This window comes from Acinonyx jubatus, chromosome B3, assembly GCF_027475565.1.
Source record: "Acinonyx jubatus isolate Ajub_Pintada_27869175 chromosome B3, VMU_Ajub_asm_v1.0, whole genome shotgun sequence".
NCBI lineage: Eukaryota > Metazoa > Chordata > Mammalia > Carnivora > Felidae > Acinonyx > Acinonyx jubatus.
In genome coordinates, this window is record NC_069386.1 from 129,621,314 (window position 1) to 129,646,142 (window position 24,829).

The 24,829-nt window shown below is 38.2% G+C and overlaps 1 protein-coding gene across 4 annotated transcripts in view; it reads left to right on the forward strand.

The window, feature by feature from the left end:
* The first annotated feature begins 768 nt into the window (after positions 1-768).
* Positions 769-24,829, forward strand: part of ZC3H14 (zinc finger CCCH-type containing 14) — a 46,756-nt gene continuing 22,695 nt past the window's right edge. For 2 of the 4 annotated variants that reach the window (XM_027066377.2, XM_027066379.2), the window contains exons 1-9: positions 769-963; positions 1,463-1,505; positions 9,953-10,067; positions 12,101-12,141; positions 12,781-12,976; positions 13,321-13,750; positions 14,438-14,598; positions 14,967-15,067; positions 18,136-18,291. In XM_027066377.2, the coding sequence (XP_026922178.1) occupies positions 928-963; positions 1,463-1,505; positions 9,953-10,067; positions 12,101-12,141; positions 12,781-12,976; positions 13,321-13,750; positions 14,438-14,598; positions 14,967-15,067; positions 18,136-18,291 (1,279 nt within the window). In that variant the 5' untranslated portion in view covers positions 769-927. The remainder of the gene's footprint in view (positions 964-1,462; positions 1,506-9,952; positions 10,068-12,100; positions 12,142-12,780; positions 12,977-13,320; positions 13,751-14,437; positions 14,599-14,966; positions 15,068-18,135; positions 18,292-24,829) is intronic. The other 2 variants (XM_027066376.2, XM_027066378.2) reach the window with 1 other exon arrangement.

Sequence of the window (24,829 nt, forward strand, 5' to 3'; positions counted from 1 at the left end):
TGCTTACTCTAATTCCAAGATTTTGTGATTAGGGACAGGGAGAATGAAGCCGCTATTCATAGAAACTGGGCTGTCAGGAGTAGAAACCAGTCTGAGTGGGGATCAGGAAAAGATAAAGAAGACTTCAGTTTTGATGTTCGTTTTAGGGGAAATACAAATGCCTAAAGCCATCTGGAATTTGGGAGTGGGGTTTAGGGGAGAACTCAGGGCTGACAGAAAAAACTCTAAGGGGAGGGACTTCAGAAAGGAGCAGAAGAGTGAGGATAGGTCTTGGGGAAGAGCCGCTGATGGGCCTGGGAGAAGGAAAGCAGAACCAGACCCGAGAGCCAGTTGTGGTCATTAGAAAGAACTGTGATTGATTGGTTCTGTTGCGGAGGATATTCCTTTGCCTCCAAGTGTAATTATAATGCAACGGCTAGGAGACAGTCTATTTTACAGGCAGGAAAACGAAGGACCCGAAGGTTTAAATTATCTAGACCAATATCACACTAAAAGCAAGTGAAGTCTGGATTCTAACTCAGATATCACTCCAAAACCAGGGATCTTTCTGCTGCGCATTTAATTCATCCTTATTTTCCAAAAGAGGGTAAAATGAGTAAATGGGGGCAAGGAAAAGGAAGAGTTCTCCAGGTGCGGAGAGGGGCGGAGAGAAGCCTAGCGCATCTTCACGCCGCTGCTCAACTTGTCGCCAGCAGAGGTCGCTCGAACACAGACTCCCGGGGCCCACGTGCGCGCAGGCGCAAGCGCAGGCGCGCTCGACTCCGCTCACCCCGGCGCGCCGGGCCGGTGGGGGCGGGTCACGCAGAGCGCGCGGCCGGGAGCGACGCTGGCGGCTGCGGCGGCGGAGCTGCGGGCCGGGAGCCGGCGCGGGTCTCTTGGGTAAGCGAAGAGCCGCGCAGTGCTGAGCCCGCCGCCCGCTGTGGAGTCATGGAGATCGGCACCGAGATTAGCCGCAAGATCCGGGTGAGGCCCGCGTCGAGCGTGGACGGGAACCCGGGCCTCAGCGGGCAGGCGAGCGCGCGGTTGTCAGGAGTAACGGGGACTGTGGGCCCGGCCTGGACGCCGCGGCCTAGTCGCCGCCGGTGGCTCTGGTCGGGCCGTAGGGTCGGCGAACGGCTTCACCTCGGCCTGGGCCGCCTTGGGCCTGGGCGCAGAGGCGGCCCCGGAGAGAGCGGCGGGCGAGCGGGGCCGCGGCAGGAGAAAGCCGCCCGGAGCGGAAGGAGGCGTGTAGGGCCGGGCGGGAGGCCCGGGGGAGGGGGAGGGGGAGGGGGAGGGGGGGGGAGGGGGGAGGGGGAGGGGAGGAGTCGCGGGGACGGGGGAGGGGTCCCGGGAGCCTCCCTACCCCCACCTGGGCGCGGAGGGGCGGGAGGTGCACGCAGCAGCTGAGTTGCCTCTGCGTTAAGGAGCCCGGTGATTTTCCTCCTTTCTCACACGCACGCTTGTTTTTTTCCCCCCCCCTCAGAGTGCCATTAAGGGGAAATTGCAAGAATTAGGAGCTTATGTTGGTAAGTTTTTTGTTGCTAGCCTAGTAGAATTTAGAGTTTGCTGCTAATTGAATTTTAGTGAATGCATTTTTTCCCCCCACCGTACTTTTGACTTTGGAGAGATCCCGTTTTACTTCCAAATCCGGTACTCCCTGGTTACTTCTTTTACTTACTGTCTTTTCTTGAAGGCTCTATATGCAACCTTGGTTTTTGTTTTTGTTCCCCCCCCCAAAAAAAAAGTCCCATGGTGTTTTTAAAATTGTTTAGCTTCCTCTCTCTTGAGGCCCTGTCGTATTCTCCATAATGTTTATCTGATTCTTACTTACTTTCTTTTTGACCTTCTGGTTTCAGAACCATTATTTTGCATATGAATGTTTTCTCACCTTTGCCTCTGTCATGGTTCAGTGAGTTTTATTTTCAGATGTTTCTTTTTTCCTGTCCCGTTTTGTCTTACCGCATACAGTAATGCGTTCTCTTTATTCGTTTATGATTTATAATTTGAGTGTTTGCTTTGGGTCAGGCAGTGTGTTTAACCGTTGTCTATGCATTAGGTCACGGTAATACCCAGGAGAACACTGAGAGGTAAGTGGTAATAACCCTCCCTGTACAAGCAAGGAAACTGAGGTTTTGAGTGCTTACTTGAGCAGTGCTTTATGGATTGAGACCTAGATCTCTTTGGCTCTAACGCTGGTGCTTCCTGTAAAAGTAACAGCTACCATTTACAACAGTGGTTCTTACGGTGTGAGAGATGGCAAGGGTTTTTGTGAAGTCAAAACTGTTTTCATAGTAATACTGACAGGGTACTCGCTCTTTTCACTGTGCTGACATTTGGATTGGGCAAATGCAGTGGTCAGTTAAAGTGCTGGTACCTTACCCTAAATTGAGATCTCATACCGAACTCTTATGACCAATCATATTCACACCCTTCCGCTTGGAATTTTTTTTTTTTAAAGCCAGTTTCATTTAAGGATATAATTAAGGAGGGGGGGGGGTTCCTGGATTGCTCAGTCGTTTTAAGTGTGGTACTCTTGATCTCGGCTCAGAGTCGTGAGTTTGAGTCCCGCATTGGGCTCTGTGCTGGGTGTGAAGCCTGCTTAAAATATGTATGTATACATATGTAATTAGTGAAGCAGTAAAAATCGTTTATAAACCCTGGCCCTTGACTACATCTTTTTAATGTGTGGTCTGAGAAAGTAGGAATTACTCATAAAATACTTGTGCTGTATATTAAAGCAGGATGGATTGTCTAAATGGAAAGGATTTGTGTGATTGAGTTGAGAACTAAACCCAGCCACCTTTTTTATGGAACATCTTTTTTTTTTTTTTTTTTTAATGTTTGTTTATTTTTGAGAGAGAGTGCATTGCATACATGAGTCGGGGAAAAGCAGAGAGGGAGAGAGAATCCTAATAAGCAGGGGCTCTGAATGGTGAGATGATGATCTGAGCCAAAATGGAATCAGACGCTTAACCTAGCCACCCAGGCACCCCTGGGAACATCATTTTTATATTCTGACAAGCTAGATATATACACTTGGGTATTTGGCAGACATTTTCTTGAAAGTGAGCAAAGGAAAAAACTGATACACTTTGTTGCCAGTGACAAAAGTTGAGCTTTCAAATGAAAATTAGAATTCTGAAAAATTTGTGTTTGCCTTCATGAACTTGAAAGCTTCCCATTATGTAAAAGAATTTCTGGGGCACCTGGGTGACTCTCTTCCTGCTTGGGATTCTCTCTCTCTCCCTGCCTCCCTGCGTCTTCCCCGCTCGTCTGTGCACTCACTTTCTCAAACATTTAAGACAAAAGATTTTTAATGATATTAACAAATGATTCTTTTCTGTCTCCTAATGAAATGTATCAGCGTGTCAAGTGATTTGTATAGCTCAGTGAGCCAGTATTTTTTTTCTTTCTTTTTTTAATGTGTAATTTTTTAAAATGTGTATTTATTTTTGAGAGAGAGAGAGAGTGCGAGCAGGGTAGGGTCAGAGAAAAGGAGACACAGAATCTGAAGCAGCCTCCAGGCTCTGAGCTGTCAGCACAGAGAGCCCCATGAAGGGCTTGAACTCGCAGACTGGTAGATCAAGACCTGAGCGAAATCAAACGTTTAACCAACTGAGCCACCCAGGCGCCCTTAGCCACTATTCTTTCACATGACCAATGCATGATGATACAGAATTACACGGGGGAAAAAAGATGCATTAAATATGGAGGATGGGGGCACCTGGGTGGCTCAGTCAGTGGGCATCTGACTTTAACTCAGGTCATGATCTCACAGTTAATGAGTTTGAACCCTGTGTTGGGGGCTCTGTACTGACAGCTGGCAGCTTGCCTCAGATTTTCTGTCTCTGCCCCTTCCCCACTGTCTCTCAAAAATAAACATTAAAAAAAAATAAAAGTGGAAGATGGATCAAGGGATTTTCATGTAATAAGTGTAAAAAGGTCGTTGATAGAGTTTTAGTTTCCATATTGCTGCTAACCTTTAAGAAAGTACCACTTGTTGAGTTTTGGTATAGTATCACAAAAGAATATCCACATTATCTGAAAAGGCTGTTAAAATACAGTTGAGCCTTGAACAATTGGGGGGTTAGTGTTGCTGGATACTCCCTCTCCCCCTCCCTACACACAGTCGAAAATACAACTTTTGACTCTCCGCAAATATAACTACTAGCCTACTGTTGATCAGAAGCCTTACTGGTAACATAAACAGTCCATTAACACATATTTTGTATGTTATATATATTGCTGTATTTTTACAATGAACTATAGGAAAAAAACATTACGAAAGTCATAAAGAGGAGAAAATACATTTTTGATGACTGTAGCAGAAACAATCCAGGTATAGTTGGACCCAGGCAGTTCAAACTCATGTTGTTCAAGGGTCATCTATACTTTATTTTCGCACTATGTATTTGTGAGGCCAGATTTTCTTCATGTTTTTCAATTAGAACAGCATAACATTTAAATGCAGAAGGAGAAACTAGGATCCAGCTGTCTTCTTAAAATCCATGTATTAAGGAGATTTATAAAAATACAACTTTTTGCATTTTTGTTTTGGAAAATGTAGGTTTTTAATAAAAATGTTGATTTACGTCAGTCATATAAATGGGTTTATTGACACGTGGTATGTTATTTTAAATGAATTAATACTTTTTTAAATTCTTAGTTTTTCTAGTCTGGTAATTACCAATAGATAACTCACATAAATAAAAGTTCTTTGGGGTCATCAATAATTTTAGGGGGCTTCTGTGTGGCTCAGTTGGTTGAGCCTTCAACCGGCTCAGGTCACGATTTCACAGTTCATGAGTTCAAGCCCTGTGTCAGGCTCTGTGCTGACAGCCTGGAGCCTGCTTCATATTCTCTGTCTCTTTCTTGGTCTTTCCCCCTCCCCCACTTGTGCCCGTGCTCGCTCACTCTCTCTCTCTCTCAAAAATAAATAAACATTAAATTTTAAGGGGCACCTGGGTGGCTCAATCGGTTAAGTGTCTGACTTCAGCTCAGGTCAAGATCTCCCAGTCTCTGAGTTCGAGCCCCACATCAGGTTCTGTGCTGACAGCTCAGAGCCTGGATTCTCCTTTGGATTCTGTGTCTCCCTCTCTCTCTACCCCTTCCCTGCTTGCTCTCTCTCTCTCAAAAATAGAGATTAAAAAAAATTTTTTTTTAAGAACGTAAAAGGGACCTGAGATCCAACAGTTTGAGAATTGCTAATTTAACACATGCTGGACACATTTTGTAAATTGTTGTCAAGGTTGTTAGAAGTCATTAACAGATAAGAGGAATTGAGGCTCAGAAGTGAAGATGAAGCTGAACCAGGATTCATTTTTTCTTTTATTTGCTCAGCACTTAATGGATACACCAGCTATGTGTCAGGAACTTGTTTTGGTTCAAAAAGAAATCTACAGAAAACCTATGATGTGAACTTTATTAATTCTAGCACATGAAAGCACAAACGTGTTCATTGAGTCTGAATTCAATCTTATTGATGATTCCTATCACTTAGCAAAAATCTCAAACCAAGGATTTTGAGCCTATTAAAACCTGGTTTATAAGCCTAATGTTGTCCAATATAAAATGTAATTGTAGTAAAAGTATATATTTTATGATTTTCAGAATATTTTCATATAGTTCCATTTGTTCCTGAAAATAGCGGGAATGGCAGGTAGTATTACTCCTTTTACAAATCAAGAAATGGAGTCTTGGGCTAAATAGAGCTAGCTGGTCAGTATCAGATTTAAGACCAAAGAACTCAGGTCTTCTGTGTCCTTAATGCTAAAAACAGGAGTCAGTCACTCCTGTATGGTTCTCTGGAACGCCACTGAAATTGCGGGGGGAGCTGGGGGGGAGGGTGGGGCTGGGTGGCTCAGTTGGTTAAGCGTAGGACTCAGCTCAGGTCATGATCTCATGGTTCATGAGTTTGAGCCCTGTGTGGGGCTCTGAGCTGACAGTTCAGAGCCTGGAGCCTGCCATTATTAATTTAGATTTACAGTTAACTACCTAATTGTATGTTTATATGTCGTCCTTCTGGAAAGGGTGACTTTCTAATCTCTTTTTTTGGTATTAGAAAGAGTCCTGGAAACTTCTAAGGTGATAGAAACAGTCCTTTAATAAATATTGAGTATCCTTTTTTAACGTATTGGGTGGGATACAAAGGAGAACAAGTCTTTGTTAAGAATGATAACTGTTCATTTGTGTTTGTTTAAAATGGAGCATGTTAGTGGGATGGCAACTACAATTTGTAAGTCATTCACGTGTTATTTATTTTTTACTTAAAAAAATTTAAGTATAGTTGACGATTTTACTCACATTGTAGAAGCCTGAGCTTAAACCTTCAAAACTCACTTTTCCCCCTATTGTATAGACTTCAAATAAATTTGAGAAATCAGAATTCTGTAAAAATATATCATGAACACATTAATTTTTCATTAGATTCTTCCTGTTTTGTAAACTGAGAAAACAGTGTATGAATTCTAGTGACTCTGTTGACTTGTAATTGGTGTACGTTAAACTGTGCATAGTTTAAGTGTACAACTTGGTATGTTTTAACAAATATACACGATAATCAGACTAATGAACGTATTCATCACTCCCAAAAGTTGCCTTGGGCTTCTTTGTATCTCTCCTTCCCACCTTTCTCTGCTTGGACCTGTACTGAAGCAACAACTGATCTCACATAGAATTTTATTTTATTTTATTTAAAATTTTTTTAAGTTTATCTTTATTTTTGAGACAGAGCATGAGCGGGGGAGGGGCAAAAAGAGAGGGAGACACAGAATCCAAGGCAGGCTCCAGGCTCTGAGCTGTCAGCACAGAGCCTGACATGGGGCTCTAACCCTTGAACCATGAGATCATGACCTCAGCTGGACGCTCAACCAACTGATCCACACAGGTGGATGGCTGGGTTAGAAGATGCAAACTGATAGTGACAGGAAAGCACATCTTCACCATTGACATTATGATGGAGAAGATCTGTGAAGGCTGACAAAGCATTCTAACTTCTTTGTTAACCTTACACTTCACATAAATAAGCTACCAGGCTTATTTATTGCAATTTCCAGAAAACAGTGGGAACTTTTTGATACTCTGCAAAGAAAATAAATGACTGGTTTTTTGTTCTCTCTTGTATCTCCTCACATCATACTGCATAATTTCATTAAATACTCAGATTTCTCCAACAAAACAAAAAGGCAGTCTGTTGAATGGAAGAGGGTATCTGCAAATGATACATCTGATAAGGGATTCATATGCAAAATATGTAAAAAACTTACAATTCAACACCAAAAAAAAAAAAAAATCCCTCAAAAACCAAATCCATTTTTAAAATGGACAGAGGGAGGAGCCTGGGTGGCTTAGTTGGTTGAGCATCTGACTCTTGCTTTTGGCTCAGGTCATGATCTCTACGGCTCATGAGTTCAAGCCTGGCTTCAGGCTCTACCAACAGCACGGAGCCTGCTTGGGATTCTCGCTCTCTTCCTTTCTGCTCCTTCCCTGTTTGCTCTCTCTTTGTCAGAAGAAATACACTTGGAAAAATAAAAATAGACATTTTTGCAAAGAAGACCTGTAGATGGCCAGCAGACACATGAGAAGATAGTCAACATTACTAATCAGGGAAATGCAAATCAAAACCATAGCTATCACCTTATACCTGTCAAAATGGCTAGAATCAAAGAGACAAGAGCTTGGCAAGGATATAGAGAAAAAGGAACCCTTGTGTACTGTTGGTGGAAATAAAATTTGGTGCAGCTACTGTGGAAAACAGTGTGGCAGTTCCTCAAAAAATTAAAAATAGAAATACCACATCCAGTAATTCTATTGGGTATTTACCCAAAGAATGGTATGAAGAGATACATGCACCTATATGTTATATTGCCGCATTATTTACAATAGCCAAGGTATGGAAGCCGCCTAAGTGCCCATTGATAGATGATGGGTAAAGAAGATGTAATACGTATAAACATATACACGTGTATATATGTTTATAATGGAACATTACTCAGCCATAAAAAAGAATGAGGCCTTGCCATTTACAATGTGGATGAACCCAGAAGGTATTATGCTAAGTGAAACGAAGTCACACAGAGAAAGACAGATACCATATGATTTAGCTTACATGCAGAATCTAAAAAATAAAGCAGGGCGCCTGGCTGGCTCAGTTGGTAGAGCATGCAATTCTTGATCTCAGGGTTGTGAATATGAGCCCCACGTTGAGTGTGGAGATTACTTGAAATAAAATCTAGAAAACAAACTAAAAACAGACAACCCAGACTCTTAAATACAGAGAACAAATTGGTGGTTGCCGGAGGGGAGGTAGGTGAGGAATGGGTGAACTAGATTAAGGGGATTAACAGGGACAAATTTCTAGCTCTAAAATAAGTCACATAAACAAAAGGTACAGCATAGGGAGCATAGTATTGTAATAACATTGTATGGTGATGGATGGCGACTACACTTACTGTGGTGAGCATGGAGTAATGTATAGAATTGTCAAATTAGTATGTTGTGCACCTGAAACTGATACAACGTATATTAATTATACTTCAATAAAATACAACGCTGATGTTTTGATCCTCCTGTCCAGTATTGTAATTGAATTGAGAGGGAGCTTGGACATAAGCAGATTTTTTTAAAGCTCCCCAGCAGACTCTAACGTGAAATTAAATTTGAGAATCTCTCCTCTATAGCAGCTGCTTAGCTAGTGTTATCTGCACGTTATTATACTGGAAATTAGGAACAGTTTTCATTCTGTTCAGATTTGATTTTTCATAGCAGTTGAGGTAACTGGTAAGGCAGAAGTGGCTAGTTTACTTTGACTATGAATAACTTTTTACCCCAGTGCACCTTATAAATACTACTTCTAGGTCTGTCATGATGTGAAACAGAATAGCTTGCATAGCACATAGCCTCTGGATTTTCAGTTAACTCTCCCAATAATCGTAATGTTCAGGCAGGGTTGCCACCTAGTTTCCTAAAATTTCTTGGCAACATTTTTTTGTTGTTAGTGTAAAATTTCAAGAGATTTAAATGTCCATTAATATAAAGTGAATAAATCAATTGTGTCTTCATACTACTAGAGCAGTAAAAAAAAAAAAAAAAAAAAAATTAGATTTCTCTGTTTCCATTTGTAGATTGGGCTTTCTGAGTATGTTTGTGCTTTTCTTGAACTGGATTTTTGGTATTTCTCCTTGAAACAAATGAAAGGTTTTTTGTTTGTTTTGGCCTAAGCGTATTTCTGAAATGAGCCTTTCTACCTACTTAAAAATAGGAATATTTTAGGTATTAAATCTGAAGGATTTTTTTTCTTTTGGTGGGGATTAGAGTTCTTGATAAATGGCTTTTGCTTCCTTATCTTCTTACTGTGGTGGTTTTGTTTTTCTTTTTGGTCCTAGACCTCACCTTCATAATCATTATGTAGGAGAGTGAGGATAAAACAGTGAAATTGAAATTATTTAAATTTAAGATTAAATTTTTTAAACCATGTAGAGTTTTTGGGTGGTTTTAGTTCATTTGATGTTGAGGTTTATTACCCTGAGATAATAGAAATCTGCCTTTACTGAGGATAAAGATGTTCTCTTGAGAAAGGAGTATAATTTTGAAGCTTAAATAAAACACAAAACATACAAAACTCTATTATTCTTGAGGAATATCCATTTGCTTTTTGGAAGCTTTGCTGAAATTGATGAGCATTAATTAAAAAGATAAAAAGGAAATGAATACACTCAAGTTTGATACTGTAATTCAGAATACCTAGTTTTATAAGGATTTGTTAGTTATTTCTAATTTCCATCCTTACCAATAATTGAAATACCTATGTAATGAAGAGGAAAAAAAAGCTATACTTTCTTGTCCAACATAATTCTAGTAGAGCTGAGATGTTAATTCTTAGAGCTATATTTATATTTTCAAGTACGTTAACTTTTTAGAAGTCAATATTGAGGAAAACGTAAAAAAGTTTTTATATACTTTTCCTTTTAACTAGATGAAGAACTTCCTGATTACATTATGGTGATGGTGGCCAACAAGAAAAGTCAGGACCAAATGACAGAGGACCTGTCCCTGTTTCTAGGGAACAACACAATTCGATTCACCGTATGGTATGTTTCTGAATTTTTACCCCTTAGACCAAAGTTTGGCACAAATCAGAGTAGGTATCTGTCTGAAAAGAGGTTCTTGACAGGAGAGGCAGATTCACTGTGGAGAGGTAGGTAGTGAGCCATGCATGAGAGCACAGCCTCTGGAGCCAGATTGCTGAGGTTGAATCCTGGATCTGCTTCTTACTTTGGTTTTTCCATTTGTAAAATGGGATTAATAAATTCCCTTTGTAGGACATTGTAAGGATTAAATGAAATAATATATGTAAAGTACTTATATCTGTGCCTGGCCCATAGCAAGTCCTTAGTCTGTGTTAACTGTAGGTTATTGTGTTTCTTTGTAAACCTTTGGATCTCTTATTCCTTTCCCTGAACCCAAACCAGTTACATATGTTTTGGGGGCCGGGTTGACTTCCTAAATTGCTTTCTCTAGTGCGTTAACCTTTAGGGGGCAAAGGTTTTGGACAAAATTTCAAATGAGTTTTAAAAGTTTGGAACCTTCTGAAGTTTGGGATTGTAAAAAGACAATTTTATGTTTAAATATAAATTCATGTTATTATTTTCAGTGTCCTTTTTCAAACCAACAGAGGCCTTTCAGTTGAGAATATGGAGAAAAAGCATAAGATTCATTTAAGAAGGCAGGCCAGGCTCTGGTACCATGTTTGAGGTAGAGTGAGGGTAGGGGGAGGTAATGATGTGGCTGAGAATAGATCAGGAAGTACTGTGAAAAGGCCCTCACTCTGGGAACCACCAATTACAGAACAAGTTGATAATGGAGCAAAAGTTGAGCTAGTAGAGTGGCCTGCTTACTTTTTATGGCAGGAGACTGGGAGAGGTTAATAGGCACTAAAGAGGGATATGAAACTGGTTAACTTCTACTTCTTGCTTTTAAACCAGAGTTTATCTTGAAGGTATTTTTGCCCCAGTGGGCTACTATATGCTTTATCAGTCTTGTGAAGTTTTCTTGAAATTGCAAATAGAATTCTCTGATTATATTACATAGTTTTGAAGAACATTCAGTACACTGGTTGATCCTCAGATGTTTTGGAACATCCACTACCGTAACGTGGGTGATCTAACCCACTTGTTACACTTAGTCCCTAGAATTTAAAAAAAAAAAAAAAAAAAAAGACCGTGGAACTTTTGACTGGGGAAACTATGATTTTTTTTTTTTAAATCTACAGTCCAGGTATTTGTTTTCTTTCATATACATGTTTTATGACTTGATTTTTTGGTTCATCCTTGGTATCACTTTGGGTTGGAGTCCCACTAGTATAATATGGGAGATTGACTCAGTAGATCCTTCTTAATTAACTTGATGGAATGCTTGAGACAAATTTCTTACATAAAGGACTACATGAATTTGAATTTAAAATCATATTAATTCACCTTTCTCATCTTGCCATAAATTTAGTTCCTTAACACATACTGATACAAGTTACGATGTCACTGTCTTGGCAGTTTATTTTCTTAAGTTAAATGTTCATTCACCAGCTCGAAACGGACTATTCTGCAATAATTGTGTCCAAGGGGACAGTGGCATGTGACTGGGTTCTGGTTGAAACATTATTAATGAGATATTTCTGGTGTTTTCATGAAGCCTCCTGAAAGGATTGTAAGGCACATTTGCCTTGTACATAACTACTAAAACAGGTTGTATTATAAGCAAGGTTGTAGTCTATTCTTGTTCATGTGACTAGTTTTGTAAGTAATAGTTACAATGAAGTGATATATTTTAAGATTATTTTGAAGTTTTTTCAACTCTTGGAATTAAGTTGTCCCAAAAACCATATTAATAGATAAAACAAACTGCTTAAATGATTGTAATAATAAGCTGTATTACATACTTGTGTGTTTTACCTTCTTTTACCCTAAGGTACATTGAGTCTTTAATTTTAGTATTGTTTATCTATTAAATACCATTTAGTACCATTATATCTGAAGGTAAATTCTATAATGTCATCAAATTTCAAGTGACAATTGAGAAAATCTTTCTTGATTAAAGGAAGCTTTAAAATATATTTTTTTTCTTTCAGGCTTCACGGTGTATTAGATAAACTTCGCTCTGTTACAACTGGTAAGATTCATTAAAATTCAGGGTTTTTGGAATTTACTATAGCATTTTCTTTCTAAAGCCATGTATATTGCTTTGGGAAAAATTCCATAAATTTGAAAACAGTGGTTCACTTGAACTTTCTTAGGAAGCCTATGAATTATGAATTCAAGAGCAATAAATTTAACATAATTTAAAGATAATTTAAACGATGGAAGAGAGGGGCGCCTGGATGGCTTAGTCGGTTAAATTCCCCACTCTTGATTTTGGCTTGGGTCATGATCTCATGGTTCATGAGTTTGAGCCCTGTGTCAGGCTCTGTGCTGCCAGCACAGAGCCCATTTGGGAGTTTCTGTCTGTCTCTCAAAAATAAATAAGTAAACTTAAATAAAGGAAGGGAAACTATGCAATTTATGTTAAGGAAGTAATTGTACATGTGTGCAGTGATTTAGCTTCAAGGATATTTTAGTATTTTATAATGGAAAATTCCTTAAAAGTTTAGTAATAGCAAATCGAAATAATTATATTACTATGTATGGAAAAACATTCAGCCATTAAAAATGTTGTGGAAGAACACGTATTGCTTTTAAATTGGTGATGAAGACGGGGAAGGTTCAAAGTAATAAATAACAGCTTAAAAGGACCATGTGATTTTCTTTTCAGATCCCTCCAGTCTCAAGTCTTCTGATACCAACATCTTTGATAATAACGTGTCTTCAAACAAGAGCAGTTTCGGTCGGGGAGACGAGAGAAGGCATGAAGCTGCAGTGCCACCCCTCGCAGTTGCTAGCACAAGACCTGAGAAAAGAGATTCCAGGGTTTCTACTAGTTCACAGGAGCAGAAAACCACTAATGTTAGGTGAGAATCCTCTGTAGACCTTCTGTGGGTAGGTAGGTGTGTGTATGTGACATTTACATTGGTTTTTATATCTTTAAATTTCTGTTTTCAGAAAGTTTTGGAAATACGGAGGTGGTCATGAGCAATTTTTTTGAATAAAATAATAAAATCCAAAGTATGATTATCTTTTACCTCAAATGTAGTAAGTCAAAGTTTTAAAATAGAATGCAATTTTAGAGTAGTTTTTAATGGAATTTGTAAAGGGAGTGTCTCCCTTGTTTCATTAAAATTTAAATGTTCTTTGAAGATTTAAAGATACTGCTCTAAATTGGATATAATTCTTTGTGTGTTTCTTAAAAAAATAGACAGACTTATGATGATGGAGCTGCAACCCGATTAATGTCAACTGTGAAGCCTCTGAGGGAGCCAGCACCCTCTGAAGATGTGATTGATATTAAGCCAGAACCAGATGATCTCATTGATGAAGACCTCAATTTTGTGCAGGAGAATCCCTTATCTCAGAAAAAACCGACAGTGACACTTACATATGGTTCTTCTCGCCCTTCTATTGAAATTTATCGACCACCTGCAAGTCGAAATGCAGATAGTGGTGCTCATTTAAACAGGTTGCAATTTCAGCAGCAACAAAACAATATTCATGCTGCCAAGCAACCTGATTTACAGAACAGCCGGGTATATGAAACAGGACGTTTGTGTGAACAGGAAGTGCTTAACAGCTTAGAAGAGACTTATAGTCCCTTCTTCAGAAACAACTCAGAAAAAATGAGTATTGAGGTTTGTATATATTTTATTTTATTTTATTATTATTATTTTTTTAGTAGGCCACACACCTAACATGTGGCTTGAACTCAGTGACCCTGAGATTGAATCACATGTTCTACCAACTGAGTCAGCCAGGCATCCCTGTATATACTTCTAAATTCTGGCTTGTTGGGCTGAAAATTAGCAGTTCTTAATACTAAATATGTGTGGAATAGCTACACACATATTGCAAGTTTACTGTAAACTGATATATCTGCTACTGAACATACTACATCAGATTTTCCTCTTCACAACTGGCTTCTACAGATATTTTACATCTTACTTATTTTTCTGGGATGCCAGCATTTGAGATAACCTTTTTTCCCCCCATTTGAGATACCTTTAACCTTACCTTATAGTTTTGGTAGAATTTTAGGTCAATTTTATTAGATTTTCCACAGCAATTACTAGTAAACAAGTAATTTCATTGTATTAGTTTCTTCAACAGTGTTACATGCTGCTGTTTGTAAGTGATTGTAAAGCACTAGTTTTTGTTTTAGCTGAAGATTGGCTACTAGGGATATTTATATTTTTATAAGAAACCAGGAAGTAGCCTGTGAATTCTAAATATGATTGGCTTTTTCTTGAAAAGGAAGAAATACTGTGGTAGATCTTTGTTATTTTCTGAGACTAGGTAAGCGTAAATTTATCTGATTGCAGGAAGAAAACTTTCGGAAGAGAAAGTTGCCTGTGGTAAGTTCAGTTGTTAAAGTAAAAAAATTCAATCATGATGGAGAAGAGGAGGAGGAAGATGATGATTGTGGGTCTCGTACAGGAAGCATCTCCAGCAGTGTGTCAGTGCCAGCAAAGCCTGAAAGGAGGTACCCTGAACATTGTCTGTAAATCTTTAGTTGGCTGATGGAGCTCCTGGGTTTGTTAGAGATCATGAAAATAAAAATTTAATGACGTAAGACTTTTCCATTGGTTTTTGAGAAACATTAATCAGAGAAATTGCTTAAAATTGGAGAAGATTGCAGAGAATACTAAAAACTGTAATATAGTGGGGAGGAGGGGTGATCCAGATTCATTATTTAAAAAGTTAAAACTTTCCCATCTAGTTGGCATTTCCTAAGAACTATTGCTAGTCTGTTTCAAACCTAAGAAAAGGCTATAGTAAAGGCCTAATGGATGGCTAGCATGCAAAGAGCTGAAATCTAAAAATTAATCAAAATACCTTTAACTTTTTTAGACCTTCACTTCCACCTTCTAAACAAGCTAACAAGAATCTAATTTTGAAGGCTATATCTGAAGCTCAAGAATCTGTAACAAAAACAACTAACTATTCTACAGGTAATTTAAGTGTATTACATTTACATTAAGTTAGTTTTCTGTACCTCTTGAGGAAGCTAGAATTGATTGCTCCCCAAGTTGTGGTATAATAAAGACACTTGCCACATGCCACCCCCATGTTTATAGCAGCATTATCAACAACAGCCAAAGTATGGAAAGAGCCCAAATGCCCATTGATGGATGAATGGTTAAAGAAGATGTGGTGTGTGTGTGTGTGTGTGTATGTGTGTATGTATGTATGTATGTATGTGGCAATCAAAAAGAATGAAATCTTGCCATCTGCAGCTATGTGGATGGAATTGGAGGGTATTATGCTAAGTGAAGTTAGAGAAAGACCAATATATGACTTCACTCATATGAGGACTTTAAGAGACAGAACAGATGAACATAAGGGAAGGGAAACAAAAATAATATCAAAACAGGGAGGGGGACAAAACATAAGAGACTCATAAATATGGAGAACAGGCTGAGGGTTACTGGAAGGATTGTGGGAGGGGGGGATGGGCTAAATGCGTAAGCGGTACTAAGGAATCTACTGAAATCATTGTTGCACTATATGCTAACTAATTTGGATGTAAATTAAAAAAAAAGATACTTGCCAGATGTCAAGACCAAGAGGAGGTTCAGGGAATAATGGTTGTAAAAAGAGATTTGACCAGTCTGAGGAACTTGGCAGCTATTGGTGGAATTTAGTTCTTAGGGCCATGTATAATGCCTTTTCCTTCCTCTTTCTAGTGTGTATGAAATACAGAATTTTTAAAGGGAGTTTTGGTAAAGATGGGACTTCAATATTCTTGGCATTGGAGTCAGCATTTGATAGGAATTTATGATGTATAAAAGGGAGCACAATTGGGTAGTAAGAGGCCAGAGTTAGAAAGACATGGTTGGTGTATGAGCATATTGGTCTCTTTCCTTTCAGTAGAACCCATTAATGGAATATAAATCAGAGAATTGATTCATTTGTGATGTTCCTGCCTCAGTCCTAGTAGAAATTCTAAATTATTTTATGAGGAGGTAAAGGTTTTGCAGGCTTTTAAAATGAGTCAGTTCTGTAATCTGACCTTATAGAAAGCTTATTCTGAAATGCAAACCAAGTGATAGGTGCCATATTGCCATTAAATTCTGTACTTTGTCCCATGTGCTATAGCCATTGTGTAAAGTGTTTTCTTTTTTTAATGTTTATTTTTGAGAGAGAGTTGGGAAAGGACAAGGAGAGGGAGAGAGAATCCCAAGCAGGCTCTGCATTGTCTGTGATTACCCACTCTAAAAAAATTTTTTTAAAGATTATTTCTTGAGTGAACGAACACACACAGAGTGAGGTGGGGAGGGAGAGAGAGGGAGAGAATCTCAAGCAAGCTCTGCACTGAAGGCACAGAGCCCCTGACAAAGGACCCCAACTCATGAGCTGTGAGATCATGACCTGACCTGAAATCAAGAGTCAGATGCTTAACCGACTGAGTCACTCAGGTGCCTCTAAAAAATTTTACTTTTGCTATGGATTTGGTGACTATTCTTTTAGCATTTTTCTGGTTTTTCATTCTCCTTTGCATCTCTTTGTGACCTCTTCCTAAAGTGAAGTAAATTGTAAGTTAGCAACTTTTAAACCTCATAGGCATCTGTCCTCTTATTTTCTTTTTAAAATTTTTTAAATGTTTATTTTAGAGAGAGGGGGAGACAGAATCTGAAGCAGACTCCAGACTCTGAGCTGTCAGCACAGAGCAGCACGGGGCTTGAACCCATGAATCAAGAGATCGTGTTCTGAGTTGAAGTCGGACGCTTAACTGACTGAGCTACCCAGGCGCCCCTGCTTCTCATCTTCTACTTTAACCTTGAACATAAAATGGGTTTTGCCATATCAGATCTGGGTTATTGCGCAAAGGCCAACACTAGACCTAATCTATTTACATTCCCTCTTTTTGCCTGTGCACACTATTGAGTGTTGAGAATTGTAGAGAATTTTACTCTTTGTGACTTTGAAATTTCCTGTTTTTATTTTTTATTTATTTTATTTATTTATTTTTACATTAAGGTTTTTTTTTTTAACTTGTGGCAATTTTTTTTTCTTTTATTTATTTATTTTTTCAATATATGAAATTTATTGTCAAATTCGTTTCCATAGAACACCCAGTGCTCATCCCAAAAGGTGCCCTCCTCAATACCTATCACCCACCCTCCCCTCCCTCCCACCCCCCATCAACCCTCAGTTCTCAGTTTTTAAGAGTCTCTTATGCTTTGGCTCTCTCCCACTCTAACCTCTTTTTTTTTTTTTTTTTCCCCTTCCCCTCCCCCATGGGTTTCTGTTAAATTTCTCAGGATCCACATAAGAGTGAAACCATATGGTATCTGTCTTTCTCTGTATGGCTTATTTCACTTAGCATCACACTCTAGTTCCATCCACGTTGCTACAAAGGGCCATATTTCATTCATTCTCATTGCCACGTAGTACTCCATTGTGAAATTTCCTGTTTTTATAATGATGAGAGATTTCCCTAGTTTTTTGAGAAATAGCATTGGAGTTTGTTCTTGGCCTCTGTTATGTAGGTTACAATTTGAAATTGTTATGTGATCATGAAGCAGAATCTAAACTGTTTGGTTAGGGGGTGCCTGGGTGGCTCAGTCGGTTAAACGTCCACAACTTTGGCTCAGGTCATGATCTCACAGTTCGTGAGTTTGAGTCCTGCTTCGGGCTCTGTGCTGGCAGCTGAGAGTCTGGAGCCTGCTTTGAATTGCGTCTCCCTCTCTGCCCCTCGCCTGCTCACACTCTATTTCTCTCTCTCTCTCTCAAAAATAAATAAATATTAAAAAAATTATAAACTACTTTTGGTTAAAAATGAATACGTTTGCGTGGCAGTGTATTTATGGCACATGGTTTAAAATGTAGAGATGAGATCCGTTATTGGTCTCTCTGGAATATTGTAAGAAAAAAGCTGGTATCTGTGAACGGTTTCAAACTTTTCATATGTCCTAAACCCGAGGAAGCATTTATATTTAATAGGACATGTGCACTGTTCAGTTTTGATGTATTACTGCATCTGCATTTCTCATCTTTTTTCCTTTTTGTATAAAAGTCTCACAGAAACAGACACTTCCAGTTGCTCCCAGAACTCGAACTTCTCAAGAAGAATTGCTGGCAGAAATGGTCCAGGGGCAAAGCAGGACCCCCAGGATAAGTCCTCCCATTAAAGAAGAGGAAACAAAAGGAGATAATATAGAAAAAAGCCAAGGTAATAATTTAAATGATACGTCATCCTTTATTATACTTTTTTCATGAGACATTAAATATTTGCCACTCAGTATTTATGAAATGTTCTATGACAAAAGTGCTCATTAGGCCCAAAAATAGAATGAGAAGGGACCATGAGAAAAGTCTGTACCTATACTTTTCAGAATTTTAAGTCTTTTTATTATGAAATTTTTAATGTTATTAAAAGTGGAAAGAATAGTGCAGTGAATTCCCATGAATCCAGTTACCTCACCTTAATAATTACCAGTGTTTTGCTGGTTTTAAGAAAACTTGTATTTAGAGATACATAGATGCCTACATTTTCTCTTTTTTTCTTTTTGTTGATCCTACCCCTGTTCTCTTAAACTTGAAATCCTATCTTTAAATTTCCTTTCTTAGCATTCTGTCTCTTACCTGCCAGATCTGCCCTATTGTCCCAGTGGCCCTACTTTATCCTCTTGTGCCTGGCATACTGTGGTTAGCCTTGAGCTGACCTTTCTGCTTCCCTTTTCTCAATCCCACCACCCCAATCTCAAGTACAAACACTTTCCTGTTTAAAGTGTGCCTCTGGGGGTGCCTGCATGGCTCAGTCATTTGGGGGTCCAGCTGTTGATTTTAGCTCAGGTCATGATCTCAGGGTTGTGAGCTAGAGTCTCACATCAAGCTCTGTGCTGAATGTGGAGCCTGCTTGGGATATTCATTCTCTCTCTCTCTTTCTCTGTCCCTCCCCTGCTTGTATGTGCGCACATCGTGCGCTTTCTCTTTCTCTCAAAATAAATAAAAATAAATTAAAAAATAAAACTCTATTATAAAAATATACAATATGACATCATGTGACTCCTTTCTGAGAGTATTCTAATGTTTCCATCTCCTGCATTGTCCAGGATTGACGCCATGAACTTGGCGTTTACACAGCTTCAATATCTGGCCTCTAGGCCTGTCCAGTCATTCTCTACTGCTTTCCAACCTTTTTTCCTTCTGTTCCTATCAGGAAGGGTTCTAGTTTCCTTTTCCTCTTCTACTGAGATCTGAATTTAACAACCCACCCAAATTGAATGCTCATCACATTATTTCTGACTTACACCTTTCTAATGTTGGCATATGTTTTTTCCATTTTTCCTTAACTGTATTCTTGAAATTGTTCTAGGTTCAAACATTTCATGAAGCTTTAGTGATTTCATCCTATGTTTGTTTCTTCATTCTCTCTTAAAAAAAAAAAACAAAAAAAAACTCTTGTGGGGCACCTGGGTGGCTCAGTCGGTTGAGCATCCAACTTCGGCTCAGGTCATGATCTCACGGTTCATGAGTTCGAGCACCGCGTCGGGCTCTGCTCACAGCTCAGAGCCTGGAGCCTGCTTTGAATTCTGTGTGTCTCTCTCTGCCTCTCTCCTGCTCCTGCTCTGTCTCTCTCTTTCAAAAATAAACATTAAAAAAAATCTTTGGATTGTGCAGTTTGCCATGTCGGCATTATTTGCAGTTCCAGTAAACGATGGACCTGAGAACAGAAAAATTCCAAAACAGCCTGTAGGTACTAACTGGAAAGTGTAAGTGGGCCAATTTGTGAAGAGCAACTGAAACTGACACTTGATCTTCAGTAAGGGTAAGCATTGCAGTTATCAAAGCACATCAAACAGTTTTAAATCCATGATTTCCTATGTTTTGAAGTAAATCCTTAATTAGCTTCTGGAGGATAATAGATGCTAATCCATTGTCTTGAAAACTGGGTACATAATTGAGCATTTATGTTGTCTTTAAAGAGTGGTAGCCCTGGGTAACTGAATAGTATAGGAGTTAGCATCTGTTTTTGTATGTAAAGTTTTATTGGAACCAAGCCATGCCCATTCATGTACGTATTGGCTGCTTTTGTACTACATCCACAGAGTTGAATAGTTGCAGGAGACCATAAAGCTCCCCCAACCTAAAATAGAAAATGTTTGCAATTCTTTACATAGTAGATGGGAAGAGCATTTTTTTTTATAGTAAACTGTGCTCAATGTGGAGCTTGAACTCATGACCCTGAGATCAAGAGTCACGTGTTCTATTGACTGAACCAACCACACACTCCTAGGAAAGCATTTTTAAAAATTATTTTAGTAAGTAAAAACAGAATGATAGAATTATAGTTTCTTGGTTTTTTTCCCCCAACTCAGTAGATTAATGAATGTAGGCACTGGTGATTAATGTCTACGAAAAAAGTGAAAGCCATTTCATGCCTCCAGATGAAAGAATAAAACTACCTTAGTCTTGCCAGAGGATTTGATCCAGCAGTCAACTTGCAGAGGTACAGAGGCCAGAGGAATATGTTGGTTGTTACATCATGAGTGTGCAACAGGCAAAGAGCAGCCTCTGGGACACCATATAGGTCAAACAGCTTGAGAATTCTAGATTAAAAGACCTAAAAGACAAAATAACGAGGGGCAAGGTTAAGCTGTAGCATCTAGAGATGCACACTTGTGTGATAAAGCCACAAAGAAAATTTAGGTATTAGTATAAATGGCATAAACGGTTACTTTTGGAGAGGGCTGATTGGGATGGAGCACATGGAAAGGTTTCTGGGGTAGCTGGCATAGTTCTATTTTCTTGACCGGATGGTGGTTGTAAGGGTGTTTTGCCTTCTAAAATTCCTTAAACTACTGTTTGTGTTGTGTTGTTTTCTGTATCATTGTTTTGTTTTAAAGTAAAAGGTTAAAAATTTTAAAAGGTATCAAACACATCTTAAGATTACCGTTGCTCTTACTGAATTGATTTATTCACAATCACAAAAGTGACATTCTGCAAACAGCCATTAATTACTGTGCTTACTGTTTTACAGCTTTCTGACATGTTTTTTTAAAATCTAAATATGCTCACATGTATTGGCATGAGTTGTTGATAGTGTTCTTTCATCTCTCTGGCCTCTATTTTTACTAGCCTACCACCTCACAATATTCGTGCTATTTCTCTTTTTGTCTTGGATTAGTCTGTCACCAGAAGTTTATTTTGTTAATTTGTTCAAAGACTTAAAAACAATAATTCTGGCTTTATTGATTCTCCTTTGATGACTTGATTTTCTATTTCATTGGTTTCTACTCTTTTAATATATATCCATCTATATTTTTAATTATTCTAGCTTGTCTTTCAGATGTAAACATTTAAGGTGTAAATTTCTCTTGAGTGTCACTTTTGTTGCATATTCACAAATTTATAATGTTTTCATTATCCATCTTAGTATTATGATCTTCATCTTTGACCTATGAGTTATATGGAAATGTTTTTGATTTATAGTATATGGAGGATTTGTTTTTGTGTTTTATTTTTTTTATATGTACCGTTGACTTAATTACATTGTGTCACTGTGATCTGTGTCATATATATTTTTTGAAAATTGTTAAGACTGAAGGCATCAATTTTATACGTCTTCCATGTGCATTTTAGAAGAGAGTGGACTATAATTGTTGGATTGAGAATTTTGCATTTAGTAGATAAAGCTCTATGGTTACATTGTTCAAATCTTGATCTTACTGAGTTTTTGGTTTGGTTGATTTATCAGTCATTGATAGAAAGTCTTGAGATTGCCCACTAGGATTGATACATTTATCTTAATTTTCCTGTACTTCTATTAGCATTTGTTTTCCCTGATTTTGTTTTCAGTCTTCTCTTTTAAAGTTTTAGGCAAATATATATCTTAAATATTATAAAGCTAGGTTGTTTTTTAACCCAGTCTGAGTTTGCCTGTTACTGGAAAGTTTAAAACATTCACATTTCTAATATGTAGTTGGACTGGTTTCTGTCATCTTTTTTGATTCATAATGGCCTTTCATTTTTTTCTCTTTTGCCTTAAAGATTCATTAGTTACTATTGTTGATTGCCCCAGCTCTGCTTTTTTTTTTTTTTTTTTTTTAACTAGCTTAAATGAGAACACTCCATTTCTGTTCATTTAGTGGTTTGCACTGGAATTTTACCATGCAAATTTAATCGCATATTTCAAAAGTTAATGTTCTGACCCCATTTCCAAAGTAAATGGACTTTAGAATACTTATGCTTCAGTCTTTACTTACATAATATTTCCATTGTTTTGTTTTGGTCTTTTTTAAAATGTGTAAGTTGGGCACCATTATCACTATTTTACCCAGGCATTGTTTGTTCAGATTTGACCTACATGTTTATCATTTTTTGTTCTGAAATCTTGAATGTTATTTGGGGGTCATCCTCTTCTAATATGTTCCAAGTATTTTTGAAGTGTATTCTTTGGAAGTTTCTTTAAGAATTGGTCTGTTTGTCTAAATTTGCCAAGAATGTTTATCTGTTTTTTTTCCCCCCTTGTTGTGCAGTAATTTTGCTGGATACCCAAATCTAGGGTAACAACAGTTATTTGTTCTCAACATCTTGTATATATTATTCCATTGTTTTCTGGCTTCCATTATTGTTGAGTGGACCTGTGTCATTCTAATTGTCTGTCGTTCCTTTGTAGGTGATCTGTCCTTTCTCTGGCTGCTTTCAAGATCTTCTTTGTCTTTGATGTTCTGCAGTTTTACTACGATGTGTCTAGGCATGGATTTCCTTTATTTCCTTATTTTGTATGTGTTGTATAAAAAACATTTAAATAAAATATTTTACGCTATGAAATATACATTCACCATAGAAAATTTGGAAAAACAAATCTTTGTAATGCTTGCTGATAGATTAGAAATTAATCAACTAGCATTGAAAAATTTAACATAAAAAGCAACATTCTTTGCTTCGTTCTTCTCCACACCGGTTCTTCCCAGAGGGCTACCACTTTTTTTTTTAAGTTTATTTATTTTTGAGAGAGAAAGAGTGTGTGCGTGAGTGGGGGAGGGGCAAAGAGTGAGGAAGAGAGAGGGTCCCAAGCAGGCTCCACACTGCCAGTGCAGAGCTTGATGCAGCACTCAAATCCATGAACTGTGACATCATGACCTGAATGGAAATCAGGAGTCACATGCCTAACCGACTGAGCCACCCAGGCACCCCAGAGGGCTACCGCTTTTAAAAGCTTATGTTTATGTCTTTAATTTTTTTCATGTCTATAATATGTTTTATAACCACTGTTTCTTAATTCACTAACTTGTAGGTGGTATCTTTTAGTTCTTTGCTACGGTATGTCAGGATCTGACACTTTTCCCTGCTTTTTAGGCCCATACAGTAAAATCACTGTCTTTTGGTTCATTTATTGGCTACTTTTATTATTTTAAGGAATACATCTAAATATTTATTTTTTGTGAGATTACTATATTTCAGTATATTTTGACTCCCAAAAGATAAGGATATTTATGTGCCTTTTTAAACTATATCCTTTTTAAACTACATCTTTTCTCACCACACCTTCTAAGCTCTGCCATCTGTACTTTTATATTGCTAAGGATGATCAGATACACATTTTGTTAAGATACACATTTCCTAGTTAAGACGACTACTCTTTGTAAATTGACTAAAAGTGGAGAACCAATAAGCAGCATATTTACATTATTGAGACTATATGAATATTACTTCATAGAGGACCAGATTTACTTTTTGTCTGCAGCTCTGTGCTAGGGGTTCCCTAGAGTCTTTTTTTTTTCCCACTCTTGGACAATTTTTTGTTTTTCTTAGGTTCTTCCCCCCTTATTATATTGCCTGCCTTTATTATGGCCAAAAAATCTGTCATTTTATGCTGTTAAGTCTTTGGGTTCCCCTTTTCATCTTAGAGCTTCTGTCCTTTTTTTTTTTTTTTTTTTTAATTTTTTTTTCACGTTTATTTACTTTTGAGACAGAGAGAGAGACAGAGCATGAACGGGGGAGGGTCAGAGAGAGAGGGAGACACAGAATCTGAAACAGGCTCCAGGCTCTGAGCTGTCAGCACAGAGCCCGACGCGGGGCTCGAACTCACAGACCGTGAGATCATGACCTGAGCCGAAGTCGGCCGCTTAACCGACTGAGCCACCCAGGCGCCCCAAGCTTCTGTCCTTTTTTGCTTATTTGACTGGTTGCTTACTAGGTTTGCTTCAAGGCTGTCATTCCAGGACTTAACTCCTCCCCTGAGTTTTCCCTGCATTTTCTGGATCTCATTGTCTTCTCTGTATATTCTTCCATTTTGTCACCACATCATGAAGAAACTTAGAATGAGAGGTAAATTTTTCTGAGTACTTAGAACTCTTAAAGATCTCCTTGTACTTAACTGATACTTTGGATAGATACAGAATTCCATATTGAATTTTCCTCACAACTTTGAAGGCATGGCTTCATTATCTTGAGGCTTCTCATGTTTATGCTGAGGAGTTGGTTGCTCATGTGATTCTTACTCCATTATAGAATACCTGGGATTCATTTCTCTGGGAAGTTTTAGGATTTTCTTTGTGTTCTTGAGGTCTGAAATTTGCTGTGATAAACATAGGTGCTAGTCAGTCACTTTTGGATTGGGTACCTTTTGTACCTTTTTAATTTGAAAATCCATGCTTTTAGTCTGCGGAATTCTCTTTATAAATTATTTCTTTAAAACCATGTTCTTTTTTCATTGTTCTCTTTTGGGAATTCTGTTACTAGTTGGATGATAAACTTCCTGC